The sequence below is a fragment of the Lutra lutra genome, chromosome 5 (assembly GCF_902655055.1).
Source record: "Lutra lutra chromosome 5, mLutLut1.2, whole genome shotgun sequence".
Taxonomy (NCBI): Eukaryota; Metazoa; Chordata; class Mammalia; order Carnivora; family Mustelidae; genus Lutra; species Lutra lutra.
The window spans coordinates 61,249,427-61,263,341 of record NC_062282.1 but is presented as its reverse complement, the minus strand read 5'-3'; the positions used below and the strand labels follow the sequence as shown (position 1 = coordinate 61,263,341).

Sequence of the window (13,915 nt, the reverse complement as noted above, 5' to 3'; positions counted from 1 at the left end):
CTCTAAAAAATGTTTATAGCATGTAGGACTTATATTAAACTAAACCTTAAATACAAGAGTTTAATAGTTTTCATGAGACTGCATAAGATTGAACAAAAATTGCTCTTTAGTTCTATAAATTTGCTTGAAGGCTACTGAGATAGCTGCACTCAATAAATAATAAATAGCTTAGGAACTAATCTAAATCTCTCAATCTAATATCATATAAGATCACTTAGGTCTTTTTAATATTATTTAATAGCACATGTGTATGCATTTATTATAAATATCTAAAATGAAGGCGTCTAAAGTGTCCAATGCACTGGGGTAAATTAATACATAACTATCAATATGGTATACAGTTTCATAGCCTCTATAATGTTTTTAATTTAATCAGCTCCCAATTTAATCTCAAAAACTTCCTTCAAATCAAAATTCAGATTTTACATGCACTTTTACTAACAAATTACCCTATTGCAAAATCACATTGTAAGTATAAAAACTAAAAAAGTAACATCCAGGGATGCTGGGTGGCTGAGTCAGTTGAGGGTCCAGCTCCTGATTTCAGCTCAAGTCATGAGCTCAAGGTCTTAAGATGAAGCCCAGGACACAGTCTGCCTGAGATTATCTTTCTCCCTCTCTCTCTGCCCCTCCCTGCACATGCTCTCTCTCTCTCTCTCTCTCTCTCTCACAAATAAATAAATCTTAAAAAAAAAATAACATTCAATTATAGTGTAATCATAAAAAAGAAATAATACAGATTACAAGTTTTTCAAGTCTTTTTTTTAAAAAAAGATTTCATTTATTTATTTCAGAGAGAAAGAGGGAGCACACGAGTGCACAAGCAGGGGGAGCAGCAGGCAGTGAGAGAGGGAGAAGCAGGCTTCCTGCTGAGCAGAGAGCCCGAAGAAAGGGCTCAACCCCAGGACCCTGGGATCATGACCTGAACTGAAGGCAGACGCTTAACTGACTGAGCCACCCAAAGGCCCCACAAGTTTTTTAAGTCTGAATTTTATAGTTGGTCATTCCTTCTATGTATTATCTCAGGATAAAAAAATAAAAGTCACATCCCATAATTTTTGCATTTATTTCTTATGGCCCTTCACAACAATCTCAACTGTTTGAACTAGGCTACACATTTCCTATTACTGAAGCATCGGCCCTCTGAGTAAGCACACCAGGTCAATGCTCCTCGAAGTGAGGCTCCCTGATGGCCTGCTGGTCATCTGCAAACTCAATGCTAGTCTCAGAGTGGCTTGGGACTCATTCATGATGGATGAGATAAAAGAGTTTGTACAAGATTATAAGCCTGCTAAGTCCCTACTAAGTACACTGCTTAGTTTAGCCAGCATTTTTTTCATTGCAAGTCTTCCTCAGTGAAGGAAGCACCACACTGATTTACATTCTGCTCCTTATCTCATTGTGAATCAGTAATGTGGCTAGCACTGTCATAGATGACAGGAGGCTCTCCTGGGTATGTATGTAGGAAAGAAGCCCATCAATGTTTGTAGTGTGGCAGCAGTAAGACTGCAATAACAGAGAAAAGAAGATGTACAAATCCTCAGGCCATTAAAGATTTAGCAAATTTAAAATAATTTTTAGTACAAAATTCACAGAAGCTGTTAATACCCAAAGGAACCATGGGGTACTCTATTTGAGTACTTAAACATTAAAGTGGTTTTTTTTTCTCTTTTGTCTGGAAATTTATTAGACATAATCAATCTATGACAGTAGAGGATCTGGACAAAGTAAAATTAGTTGCTCAAACTTTTTACTTGCCCTGACCTAGCAGCTTTCGATTCACTTAAAATTCCCGAAGTATTTTCTCAAATCCCGTTACCTTGATTAAACACTTTAAAAATAAGAGCGCCAAGGACCTGAGTCTGCTTTTTAAGAATCTCATTCACATTTATGGGAAATGTATTTAGCGCACGTTTCTTTTCTCATTTCCATTCAGGTAAGTGAAATGGCCTTTCTCGTGACTCAAAGTTAGGTTAAGTCATACCCAGAAAACAAGTGCTTCCTTTTGTGATACTTTGTTAAACTTTGAAGACCATTTTGTTTCTTCTGTTTTTCCAAAATTGACAAGAACACACTAAAGCTCACCTTAAGTTCAACTTACCAGCCACTAGAAAGAGAGCTTGAGAAATGTTAACCAACAAGAATGACTTCATTCCATTCAGTTTTCAACCTTAATTTTATTTTTCAAAAACTCTGAAGTCTGTTCTTGCCTACACTAATGATTCTTGAGCTGTGTGTGATCTTAAGAAACGACAAGAGAGGGCGCCTGGGTGGCTCAGTGGGTTAAAGCCTCTTGCCTCCGGCTCAGGTTATGATCCTGGGATCCTGGGATCGAGCCTGGCATTGGGCTCTCTGCTTGGCGGGGAGCCTGCTTCCTCCTCTCTTTCTGCCTGCCTCTCTGCCTGCTTGTGATCTCTGTCTGTCAAATAAATAAATAAATCTTAAAAAAAAAAAAAAAAAAGAAAGAAAGAAAGAAACGACAAGGGAAGACTGCTATTTTGTTAGCCAAAACTGCAAGTACAACTCTGGAGTGAGGAAGTCATTTGTCTCTGAGCAAACCATCCACTGCTTCAGGGCTGTTCACCTCAGGGCTAAAAAGACATGGATTCCTGAGAAGTTTTAGACAATCAAATATTTGTTAACCAGGGTTTTAACAATATGAATAAAAGGAAAGCATCGTAGTCTAGTGTTTCATACTCTGAGGTTTCTAGAATTGCACTACATAGTAGAGTTACATCTTACACAGGGATTTACTGCATAAGAAATAAAATCTCAGAAAATCCAAATTGCCTCTAATTGCCAATAAACCAATACTGAGCTATCTCTCAATCCAAACTGCCAGTTTTCCCTCAAGAACTGTAACAGATCACTGCTTCTGCAGCAGAGCACCAGCTGAAGTGCCTTTCTTGCAATTAGGGATAATGTCTGTATGAAAAAATATGTATCTTTAAATATCCGAATCACACTGAGCAAAGCAGGATGGTCATCCTAAGAGGCATGCAGAGACTGGAAATAGCAGATTTGAGTTTGCCACACTACACCTCAGGACACAGACTACTCTGTGGAATGGCAAGCAGAATCACCACACAGTTGTATATGACTGTCCTCTTGCTTATTTTTCTTTATTCTTATTTTTTGCAGTTCAAATACCCAAATTTGCACAGGTTAAATGTGCATATGCTAAAACTTGAATCATTTAAGTTAAAAATATCCTTAAGAAACTAGCATAGTCAATACAGTCTAATGCAAAAGTTAAATATATGTATCCCTTAAGTTAGAAAACTTGCTGAAATGCTTGCTTTACGTTTTACTAGGTCACTCTTCAACTGTATGTAATTCACTTAACTTTCCTAAGCCTCAGTTTTCTCATTTGCAAGTGAGATCCACTTCAAAGAGATGTAATGAGCATTAGATCACATCATACTCAAAAAATATTAGATCCGTTTTGTATGTATGTAGTACATAGACATGCATGTTAGAAAGGACAGAACACGTATTTTTGAAATTTTCTAATTTTTGTGTATTTTCTAACATTTTAATGTTCATTCTTCTTGTCTGAAACTTCTGTAATGCCATGATGCTCATTTACTGGCAATAAAATATAAAGGGCCCAGAGGATAAACAGTAAATTGTAATTAATATGGTACTGGTAGTCACAGAAGAAACCATACTTAAGAAAAGAAGTTTTCTAAACCAAAAAAAACCCCAAAAAAAACAAAAAAACCAACTAGTGATGTTCTAATAATGCGATAATGCCTTCTTACCTGAAGGAACTTCTTCACATCAGCAATAATTTCTCTGAAGATAAACTGGTCTTTCTGAACCTCAAACCATCCCAGTTTAGTGATTTTAGCAATGACTTGAATTAGAGCTTGGATAACAAAGGGCGCCAGCTTGGGCTGTGATGCCACATAATTAAGAATGTAGTTTCCTGTAAGAAAATATTCTGTGATCATTTGAACTTTTCCGTAACATAATGTGAATCTTGTCAAGAAAAACAGCTGGTAATGACACATTCTTTGACAAAAAGCTAATCCTTTTCTCCAAGATATATACTTACTTAAATAGTCATTTCTGCTACAAGGCTTATTGTGGAAAAGGAAATTTGCTCCAATTCAATTTAAATATTAGGGGATAATTTGAGTGTAATGAGAATGTCACTTTTGTTTTTGCATGATTTCATGTAGAAAAAACTGCCAGGTGAATACAAAACTGCAACCAGGCCAAATGAAGCAAACCTTATACAAAATGCGCCACCTCAAACATCTAGTAGCTGTCTCAGTTCACCTCACGTGTTACCTGCCTCACACAACCTTATCTGGTTTTACACTTTTCCATCCTATTTCAGATAATCTTCCTTCACCACTTCATTATGATTCACAAACTGCAACCCTCTGAGGTCCACATCCAAAAACAAAATTCAGATATTCAAGATAAAATGCTTATTTATTCTACTATTTAAGTATTTCTTAACCATTTAACATGTGTAAAACTCTACTAAACCTTCTATTAGATTTCTTTTTTAATGTGTCACTGACGAAGTTGAGTTTTATTTCCATGTCCAATTTCTCTCCTTGAACCCTGTGATTTTACTGCATAACAATGCATAGCACAGTCACTTTTATGGATGCATATGTCTTACTATAGCAACACTGACTGTACGCTATCCTGTTTAAGTGGCACAAAAAATACAAGTAGTACAGTATGGTAAAATAAGTATATAAGTTATGGAAAGTACAAATAGAATAGTAAATTAAAACTTGGAACAAAGCTGATATACCAAAATCATTAAAAGTGGGTAGCAAAGTTAGCTATGAGTTTCCTAGTGGATCAAATAATTGAGGTCAGGTAACAAACATGCCAGAAGTCTAACAGAAAAATAAAGGGAAAAACTTTTTAAAAAGGAAAGGACTCCATTTCTACTTTGGCCCCAAAGGCCAGTATGCCATTAGGGAAAAGAGTGAAGAAAAGGGATATACCTCAATATTTAACTAAAAATAGCTTTAATGGAAACAGCTGCAGTGAGATTCTTAGATTTAAAAAAAAAATTCTCATGACTATCATATTTCAACCTTAATTTTTATTAACATCAAGATTAGATAGTTATATAAATAAATCTTTAAAAAAAAAGATTTATTTATTTGAGAGACAGAGAGAGAGGAGGACAGGGAACATGAGCAGGGTGAGGGGCAGAGGGAGAAGGAGATACCCTGCTGGCCATGTGGGGCTCAATCCCAGAACCCTGGGATCATTCCCTGAGCCAAAGGCAGATGCTCAACCTATGGAGCCATCCAAGTGTCCGAAATTAAATTTTCTTTAAAAAGCATAGATTTTTCTAGAATTAAGATGGATGTAAAAAAAAGGTTTCTCCTATGCAGGAATATGGATATCCTAAGCTTCATTTTAATAATGAAGCTTAAGAAGAAGACACTGCTTCTAGAATATAAAAGAAAATCTGGTTTATTTACCTCAATTATTTTTACTATCTTGAAAATTTTTAACTTGGAGGGGATATGGGAATCTGCATGGGGGTAATGATAACCACTAAGAGGGTAATCTCAAGATAATCAACAAAATGTGAGATCAACCAAGTTTGACATTTAAACTAGGTCCCAATATACACACCTTCCCAGACTACCCAACTAAAGACACTGGCTAACAAGTTTGTCATCTAAGGCAGAAAAAAAATTAATACACTACACGTTTGTTATTTTAGCTGAACACCTTACATAAAATACTCTCATGTTATGCTTTTTTACAGGACTTCTAATATTTTTCCAGTTTAGTAAATGTCCATGATAATGATCAAATAAAACAATATGCATCTCATCATCACCAGCCCAAGGTAACAGAGAAAAGCCGTATCAAGAAGAAAATGAAATGCTCAAGAAGACACAGGAAAATGAAATAAAACAGCTAAAAAAGTCCCAGAGAGAAGTTCACAGAAAGTTGGAAAGCTATGCACTAGAGGCTCTTCGGGTGTGGAACCCTATGTAACAATAACATTTAGTATTTATGATGCAAGTTAGAAGGGCTTCCCAGGGGGCGCCTGGGTGGCTCAGTGGGTTAAGCCGCTGCCTTTGGCTCAGGTCATGATCCCAGGTCGAGCCCCACATCGGGCTTTCTGCTCAGCAGGGAGCCTGCTTCCTCCTCTCTCTCTGCCTGCCTCTCTGCTTATTTGTGATTTCTCTCTGTCAAATAAATAAATAAAATCTTTAAAAAAAAAAAAAAAAAGAAGGGTTTCCCAGCAAATTCCTTATGTGGCTCTCATAGCAATGTGAAGATATTGCTATTATACTATTATTACTATTAACTTCTTTCTTAAGTAAAAGATACGAAAGTGAAAGAGGTGAAATAACTTGTCACACTGACCAAATTGGGACTAAGTCAGGTTGTTTTGGTTTAAGTTTTTGTTTATTGCTTCCAAATACTAGCCAAACCTTAAGTCTTATTAGTAATGAGTAACTCAAAACTTGCAGACATCTTTGGTAATTTACCATCATTAGACTGATGTCTTTGGTATTACACATTATGGGAATTTAATATTCAATAGTTCTTGACTAATTGATTTTATTTATTTTTTTTATTTTATTTATTTATTTTGACAGAGAGAGATCACAAGTAGGCAGAGAGGCAGGCAGAGAGAGAGGAGGAAGCAGGCTCCCCGCTGAGCAGAGAGCTGATGCAGGGCTCAATCCCAGGACCCTGAGACCATGACCTGAGCTGAAGGCAGAAGCTTTAACCCACTGAGCCACCCAGGTGCCCCTGACTAACTGATTTTAGGTTAAAAAAAAAAAAAAAAGCCACAAAATCTATCAGAAAACACACAAGAATATAAAAGAAAAGGGGAAAGATTCAATCTCTACTTTGTTCCCTAAGGCTAATATGTTATTTGAGAAAAAAGTAAAGAGAAGGTAAATAACCCCAATATTTAAAGAATTCTTTGATGGAAATAACTCCAAATTCCAAGAACACAAAAATTAGAGTTATATTCTATGCCTGGAGTTTGCTTATGAAATATTTGGAGAGAGAGAATAGATGGGACAAAAGAAATGATCACAAGATCAAGATAAGACTTATGAGGAGAAGATGTGGAGAACCTAGAACCTCCATGCATTGCTGGTGAGAATGCACAGTGGTACAGCCACCTTGGAACACAATATAGTGGTTTCTTTAAAAGTTAAGCATAAATTTATTTATGACCCAGCAATTTCACTCTTAGGTATCTACTGAAAAGAAATGAAAACCTATGTCCACACAAAGACCTGTTAGGTCAATATTCACAATAACATTATTCACTGTGGCTAAAAAGCAGAAATAACCCAAACGTCCATCAAGTAGTGAATGGTAACAAAATGTCATCTATCTATACTAAGGAATATCACTCTACAATAAAAAGGAACAAAATATTGACATATGCTACAACATGGATAAATCTCAAAAACATTTTGCTAAGTGAAAAAAGTCAGACACAAAAAGCTACATTTGGGTATGATTGTATTTATATGAAATATTCACTAAAGGTGAATCTATAAGGGCAGAAAGCATCCAGTGGTTGGGGTTATGGGAGCAGGACTAACTTAGTAAGCATAAGGGATGTTCTGAGGGTGACAGAAATGTGCCAACATTGAATTGTGATGATGTTCACACAACACAGTAAATTTACTAAAAATCACTAATTGTACACTTAAAACAAGTCAACGTTATGATATATGAATTACACCTCAATAAAGCTCTTTGAAGGGAAGAAAGGAGGACCAATCTATATAGGTAATTAAACTTAAGCTACACTTTCATTTGAATAGAAGACCAGAGAAACAACATTAAATAAGGCACCAAGGCAGAAATAACAGGGCATAAGGGGAAGACCTTCTGTCACAACTACAAGACTAGTACCAATAAGCATACACAGTTACAAGAATGGTCCATCAATTACAAGCTCATAAAGGGACTTGAATACTAAGCTGAGGAAATACTATTTAACTGATGAGCAATAGTAAGCCATTGTTAATTATACTAATAAAGGCAGAAAACAGTGTGGTGAATACTAACTAGCATGTAGAGTTAATGTTGGAAAATAATGGGGCTATGTAGTCTGGGCCTTCCCATGAAAAACTGAGGATTCTGAGGGGATGTGAAGGCACGGCGACTGCTGAAGCAATTACTCATATCTTCCACTTTAACTGACACGTGAATTATTCTACTGACACGTCAGACATGTCATGACAAACATTCTAATCTACTTGCAGAAATAAGAGTAGTAAGTTAAACCAATGAAACTCATAAGGAGAACACATCATTTGTTACTTGAAATTGTATTCTAAGTTTCTACTTTTCTCTTTTTTCCAAATTTCCTTTAATGAGTGTTCCTCTTTAAGTATTTATTTAAAAACAAATAAGTCAAATGGGCCATCTGACAATAGGTCTGTATCTTTCAAATAAACTGAATCAGTAATTATTCTGCACCAGGCCCTGAGGGGTTCACTGGTGGGCCCTACCAAACATTTAAGGAAGAAATTATATCAATTATCTTCAATCTCTTCCAGAAGACAGAAGCAAGAGAATTCCTTCTAATTCATTCTATGAGGCCAGCACTACCTTAATAACAAAACCAGACAAAGATGTTATAAGAAAAGAAACTACAGACCAATATCTCTCAACATAAAGAAAAATCCTCAACAAATTATTAGCAAATTGATTCCAAAAATGCATAAAAAGAATTATATACCACAACCAAGAATTATATACCACTACCAAGTGGGATTTGTCCCAGGTTATGCAAGTCCAGTTCAACATCTGAAAATCAATTAATGTTATCAAAAGAGGAAAGAAGGAAAATCACATGATCATTTTATTAGATGCAGAAAAAGCATTTAACAAAATCCAGTGGCCAGTTATAATAAAAATTCTCAGCAGAAACAGAAGGAAACTTTCTCAACATGAAAATGAATGTTACAAAAAACCTAAAGCTGACGGATGAAACCAAAGAAGAACTAAATAAATGGAGAGAGATTTCATGTTCATGGGTTAAAAAGACTCAATGTTGTCAAGCTGTCAGTTCTTCCCAAACTGACCTGGAGATTCAATGCAATCCAAATCAAAATCCCAGTAAGTTATTTTGTAAATATTTTCAAGCTGATTCTAAAGAGATTCATAGAGAGGCAACTGATCTAGAATACCTGCCACAATACTGAAGAACAACAAAGCTGGAAGTCTGACACTCCCCAGCTTCAAGATTTATTATAAAGTTCCGGCACTCAAAACAGTGCAGTACTGGTAAAAGAACAAATAGCTCAATGGAACAGAACAGAGGGCCCAGAAAAAGACACACATGAATCTAGTCAACTAGTCTTTGACAAAGGGACAAAGACAAAAAAGAATGGAGTGAAGACAGTCTTTTCAACAAATGGTGCCAGAACAAGTGGACACCCACATGCAAATAAACGAATCTAGACACAGACCTTACACTCTTCACAAAAATCAACTCGAAATGGATCACAGTCCTAAATGTGAAGCACAAATCTCTAAGAACTCCTAGAAGACAACACAGGAAAAAAAACCTAGACCATCTTGGGTTTGCAATGACTTTCTGCACACAACAACAAAGGCACACTCCATGAAAAATATAGTGATAAGCTAGACTCACTTAAAATTAAAAACTTTTGCTCTGGGAGGAACAACATCAAGAGAATGAGAAGACAAGCCACAGAATAGGGAGCAAAATCTTTGCAAAAGACTTACCTGATAAAGGACTGCTATCTAAAATATATAGAAACTCTCAAAACTCAACAATAAGAAAACAACCTGATTAAAAATGGGTGAAAGACTTAGACACATCATCAAAGAAAATATACAGATGGTAAATAAAACATATGAAAAGATGTTCAATCACATGTCATCAGGGAACTGCAAATTAAAACAGTAAGATACTGCTATACACCTACTAAAACAGCCCAAATCCAAAACATTGAAAATACCCAATGTTAGCAAGACTGTGGAGCAACAGGAACTCTCACTCATTGCAGGTGGGAATGCAAAATGGTACAGCCATTCTGGAAGACAATATGACGATTCTTTACAAAATTAAACACAATCTTACCATACAATAGAGCAATTACTCTCCTTAGTATTTACCCAAATGAACTGAACTTAAGCCCACACAAAAGTCCACTTTAGGCTTTATTTATAACTGCCAAAACTTGGAGCAATCAAGTAGGTGGGCGAATAAACTCTAGTACATCCAGACAATAGCGTATCATTTAGTGCTAAAAAGAAATGATCTACCAAGCCATGAAAAGACACAGGAGAAGGTTAAATCCTTATTACTAAGTAAAAGAAGCCAATCTGAAAAAGCTACACATTATAGGATTCCAACTACATGACACTCTGGAAAAGGCAAAACTGCAAACAGTAAAAAGATCAATGGTTGTCAGGGGTTAGAAGGAAGGGAGGGATGAATAGGTGGCACACAGAGGATTTCTGGGGGGCAGTGAAACTATTCTGCAGACTATTATAATGGGGGGGTGTATGTCCTTACACATTTATGCAAACGCCAGAATACACAATACCAAGAGTGAACCCTAACGTAAACTGGACTTTGGGTAATGATCATGTGTCAATGTAGGCTCATCAATTATAACTAATGTACCTCTGGTGCAGGACACTAAAATGGAAGAGCCTATACATGTGTGGGGGACAGAGCGTAATGAGAACTCTACTTTCTGCTCAATTTTAAAACTGATCTAAAAAAATAAAATCTATTCAAAGTGTATGTGTGTGTATACGTAAGTCAGTCAAATAAAGTCATGATGTTTTGTGAGTTAGGTTTCTAATGTTTGGACCCTAATTTTTAAAACTATAAATTCATTTTGCTTTCTTAAGCACCCAAGTCTATGAACACATAGATAAATCCTCCTATAGGCGTTGTACAGTGCCTATGATTCTGGGTGCTTTAAGAAAAATATCAAATATATGAGGCAAATGACATGTCATTGTGTGATCCGATCATTCAAAAATTTGGCTTACTATCTATCATAGATATACATTTTAATTTTTCTGATACACAAATACAAATAATGTGAACCCTGAGGCTGGAGAGCACAAATGAGTCGACAGTTCATTTCTACTATAAACAAAGATCACTGAAAAAAAAAATCCCATAGCTCAATTAGACTCCTGTCCATATGAAAAGCTAACACATCCATACACAGATACATGTACACATACACACACACACACACACACAAAACCTTAAACTACATTATTTCTGAAAAATGTACTGTACTTCACAGAATAAGTTTTCCAACTATACTAAGTTCCAAATATTATTCTTCCATATACACATTATCTTCCTAATAAGTAGGAACCTGCTTTTTTTAAAATTTTTTATTTTTTATTAATATATAATGTATTACTAGCCCCAGAGGTACAGGTCTGTGAATCGCCAGGTTTACACACTTCACAGCACTCACCATAGCACATACCTTCAAAGCCCAGTGTCCATAACCCAACCACCCTCCCCTACCCGTCTCCCCGCTGCAACCCTCAGTTTGTTTTATGAGATTAAGAGTCTCTTATGGTTTGTCTCCCTCCCGATCCCATCTTGTTTCATTTTAGGAACCTGCTTTTGATTTGACATGCACCCCAAATGATTTTGTATAGAAGCCTGAGAAATAAATGGACAGCTGGCTTCTTTTCTATCATTCAGTTGCAAATGAAGTTAAGACAATGGCTAAGAGCATAAACTACACACGGATTGTATGGATTTGAATCACAGCTCTACTTACTTCTTCTGAGCTGTGTGATCTTGGGCACATTACAGAGCCAATCAAATCTAATTTCCTCATTTATAAAATGAGGATAATAAGAGCACCTACTTCATAAATGTGGTGAATAAAATGAGATAGTACAAATCTTACCAACAGTACACACAATAAAATCCTAGTTATTTATTTATTATTAAACTAACCAAATGCTTTTTTGATTACACATTGTTGTATAACACATCACTGTTCATTACTAGATGGATAAAGGAGACTTGACAATTCATCTTAAAAAAAAATAACAGAATTTTAAGTAACTTGCATGCCTCTTCACAGTTTAACATATTTAAAAGGAAAAAATGATTTTAAAGTGCAATGTTAAATAATGTAACATTGTATGTCAACTATACTCCAATAAAAAATAAAGTGCAATTTTATTAAAAAAAAAAAAGCATAATAAACCACTTACTGATATCTACCCTCTGTTCAATTGGCAAAGGACTGACTCGGCTAACAAGTTTTGAAAGACATGTTGCTGCAAGGAGCTGAGCATAGGATGTCTGCAAAGAATAATAAATTTATTTATTATTATCATAAATGAAATTAGAATCATCAAAACACTGTGACAGGAACTTTTCCTAAGCAATAATGGAAATTTTTCTGGTTTTCCAAAACGGCAGATTAACAATGAATAAAGTATATATACAAATATACACACATATATATACAATCTTTCAGTCATTGAGGAAGGTGTAGGTCACTTTTTCAAACAACAGCAGATAATCAAGAGAAAAAATATTATTTTGAGCAAGTTCAAATAAAATACTCTTACCACATCTATACAGTCCTGTACGATCTGGCCTCTGATTATCTCTCCCAATTCACCTGGTTCCACTCTTCACTGTCCTCTGACCACACACAACAGCTCTCTTTTCGCCCCTTTCAATGCCTTTCCTACCCTGACCTCCACACTCCTTCAGATCCATGTCTTACGGTATTGTATTCCCTTTGACCACCAATTGTCTTAACTTTATACTCAATCCTTCAAAATTTGGTCCAGTTACTCACTACATTTTCCTCTGACTAGGGGTCAGCAAACTAAGTCCCATGGATAAAATCCGATCTGTTTTTGTAAGGTCCATGGGGTATGAATGGTTTTTACTATTTTAAACAATTAGGGGAAAAATAAAAATAATATTTTATGACATGCGAAAAATCATGAAACCCAAATTTCAGGATCCATATAGAAACACAGAGCATAGACATGCTCATTCGTTTATATATTGTCTATGGCTGCTTTCAAGCTGTGACAGCAGAGTTGAATAGTTGAGACAGACTGTATGTGACCCTCATTGCCTCCTGCTGCTGAATGCATTATAAATTGCAATAATATAGTTATAATTCCATAGCACCTAGAGTACCATGGGTATTGCCATGACATGTACCTTTGATTATTACCAGTGCATAACCACCATGTCAAAACATGATAAAAAGCAGATTTCAAATACCTAACTTTTAAGGCACAGGAGAGTTTGAATTACTGTTATTGAATTAGATTGTAGAGCAATGTGCTCTTTATGAAATGGCACTATGGTTATCCTAAAAGACTATAATATATGTTGACAATATCAGACTATGTATTCATGACAATGTTCCTAATTCACAGGAAATCAACAGTCAGAAAAAGTAGAAAATTGGAACAGAGTATCTCATAACAGTGGAATTTCCTCACAAAAATAAAATAGGACTGAGACCAAAGTTCTGAAGTGATTCATTTGTTAGCCAACCATGGAAAGTCATTTACCAATGGAGAATTAAATAAAATCACCATTATTTTATTATAGTAGCAAAATTATATATGCAGAGAAAATAAAACTCAAACTACTAGACTTTCAATGAGAACAATGCTGAAACAGTTGAAGACATGGAAGCAACATCAAAAGTCAATTTCAAACAACAAGGGAAATGATTTGGAGGTTCTCTTTAGTTCCTGATGAGCTGACTGATGTTGCTAATTCTGTCTTATTCCGTTAACAATATTATCCATTTATTCCAGACATCAATACTAAGTTTGAAGTGACTAAAGGCCTTGATGAAAAGTCTATGTGGAAGGTCAGGCCAGAAATATTTTCAAAGAAGTTAAGAAAACACTT

At 35.6% G+C, this 13,915-nt stretch overlaps 1 protein-coding gene across 3 annotated transcripts in view; it reads right to left on the bottom strand.

The window, feature by feature from the left end:
• Positions 1-13,915, bottom strand: part of RANBP17 (RAN binding protein 17) — a 327,124-nt gene that overhangs the window by 302,214 nt on the left and 10,995 nt on the right. For 2 of the 3 annotated variants that reach the window (XM_047729648.1, XM_047729649.1), the window contains exons 3-4: positions 12,232-12,322; positions 3,765-3,931 (exon numbers count right to left, since the gene is read on the bottom strand). In XM_047729648.1, the coding sequence (XP_047585604.1) occupies positions 3,765-3,931; positions 12,232-12,322 (258 nt within the window). The remainder of the gene's footprint in view (positions 1-3,764; positions 3,932-12,231; positions 12,323-13,915) is intronic. The other variant, XM_047729650.1, reaches the window with a different exon arrangement.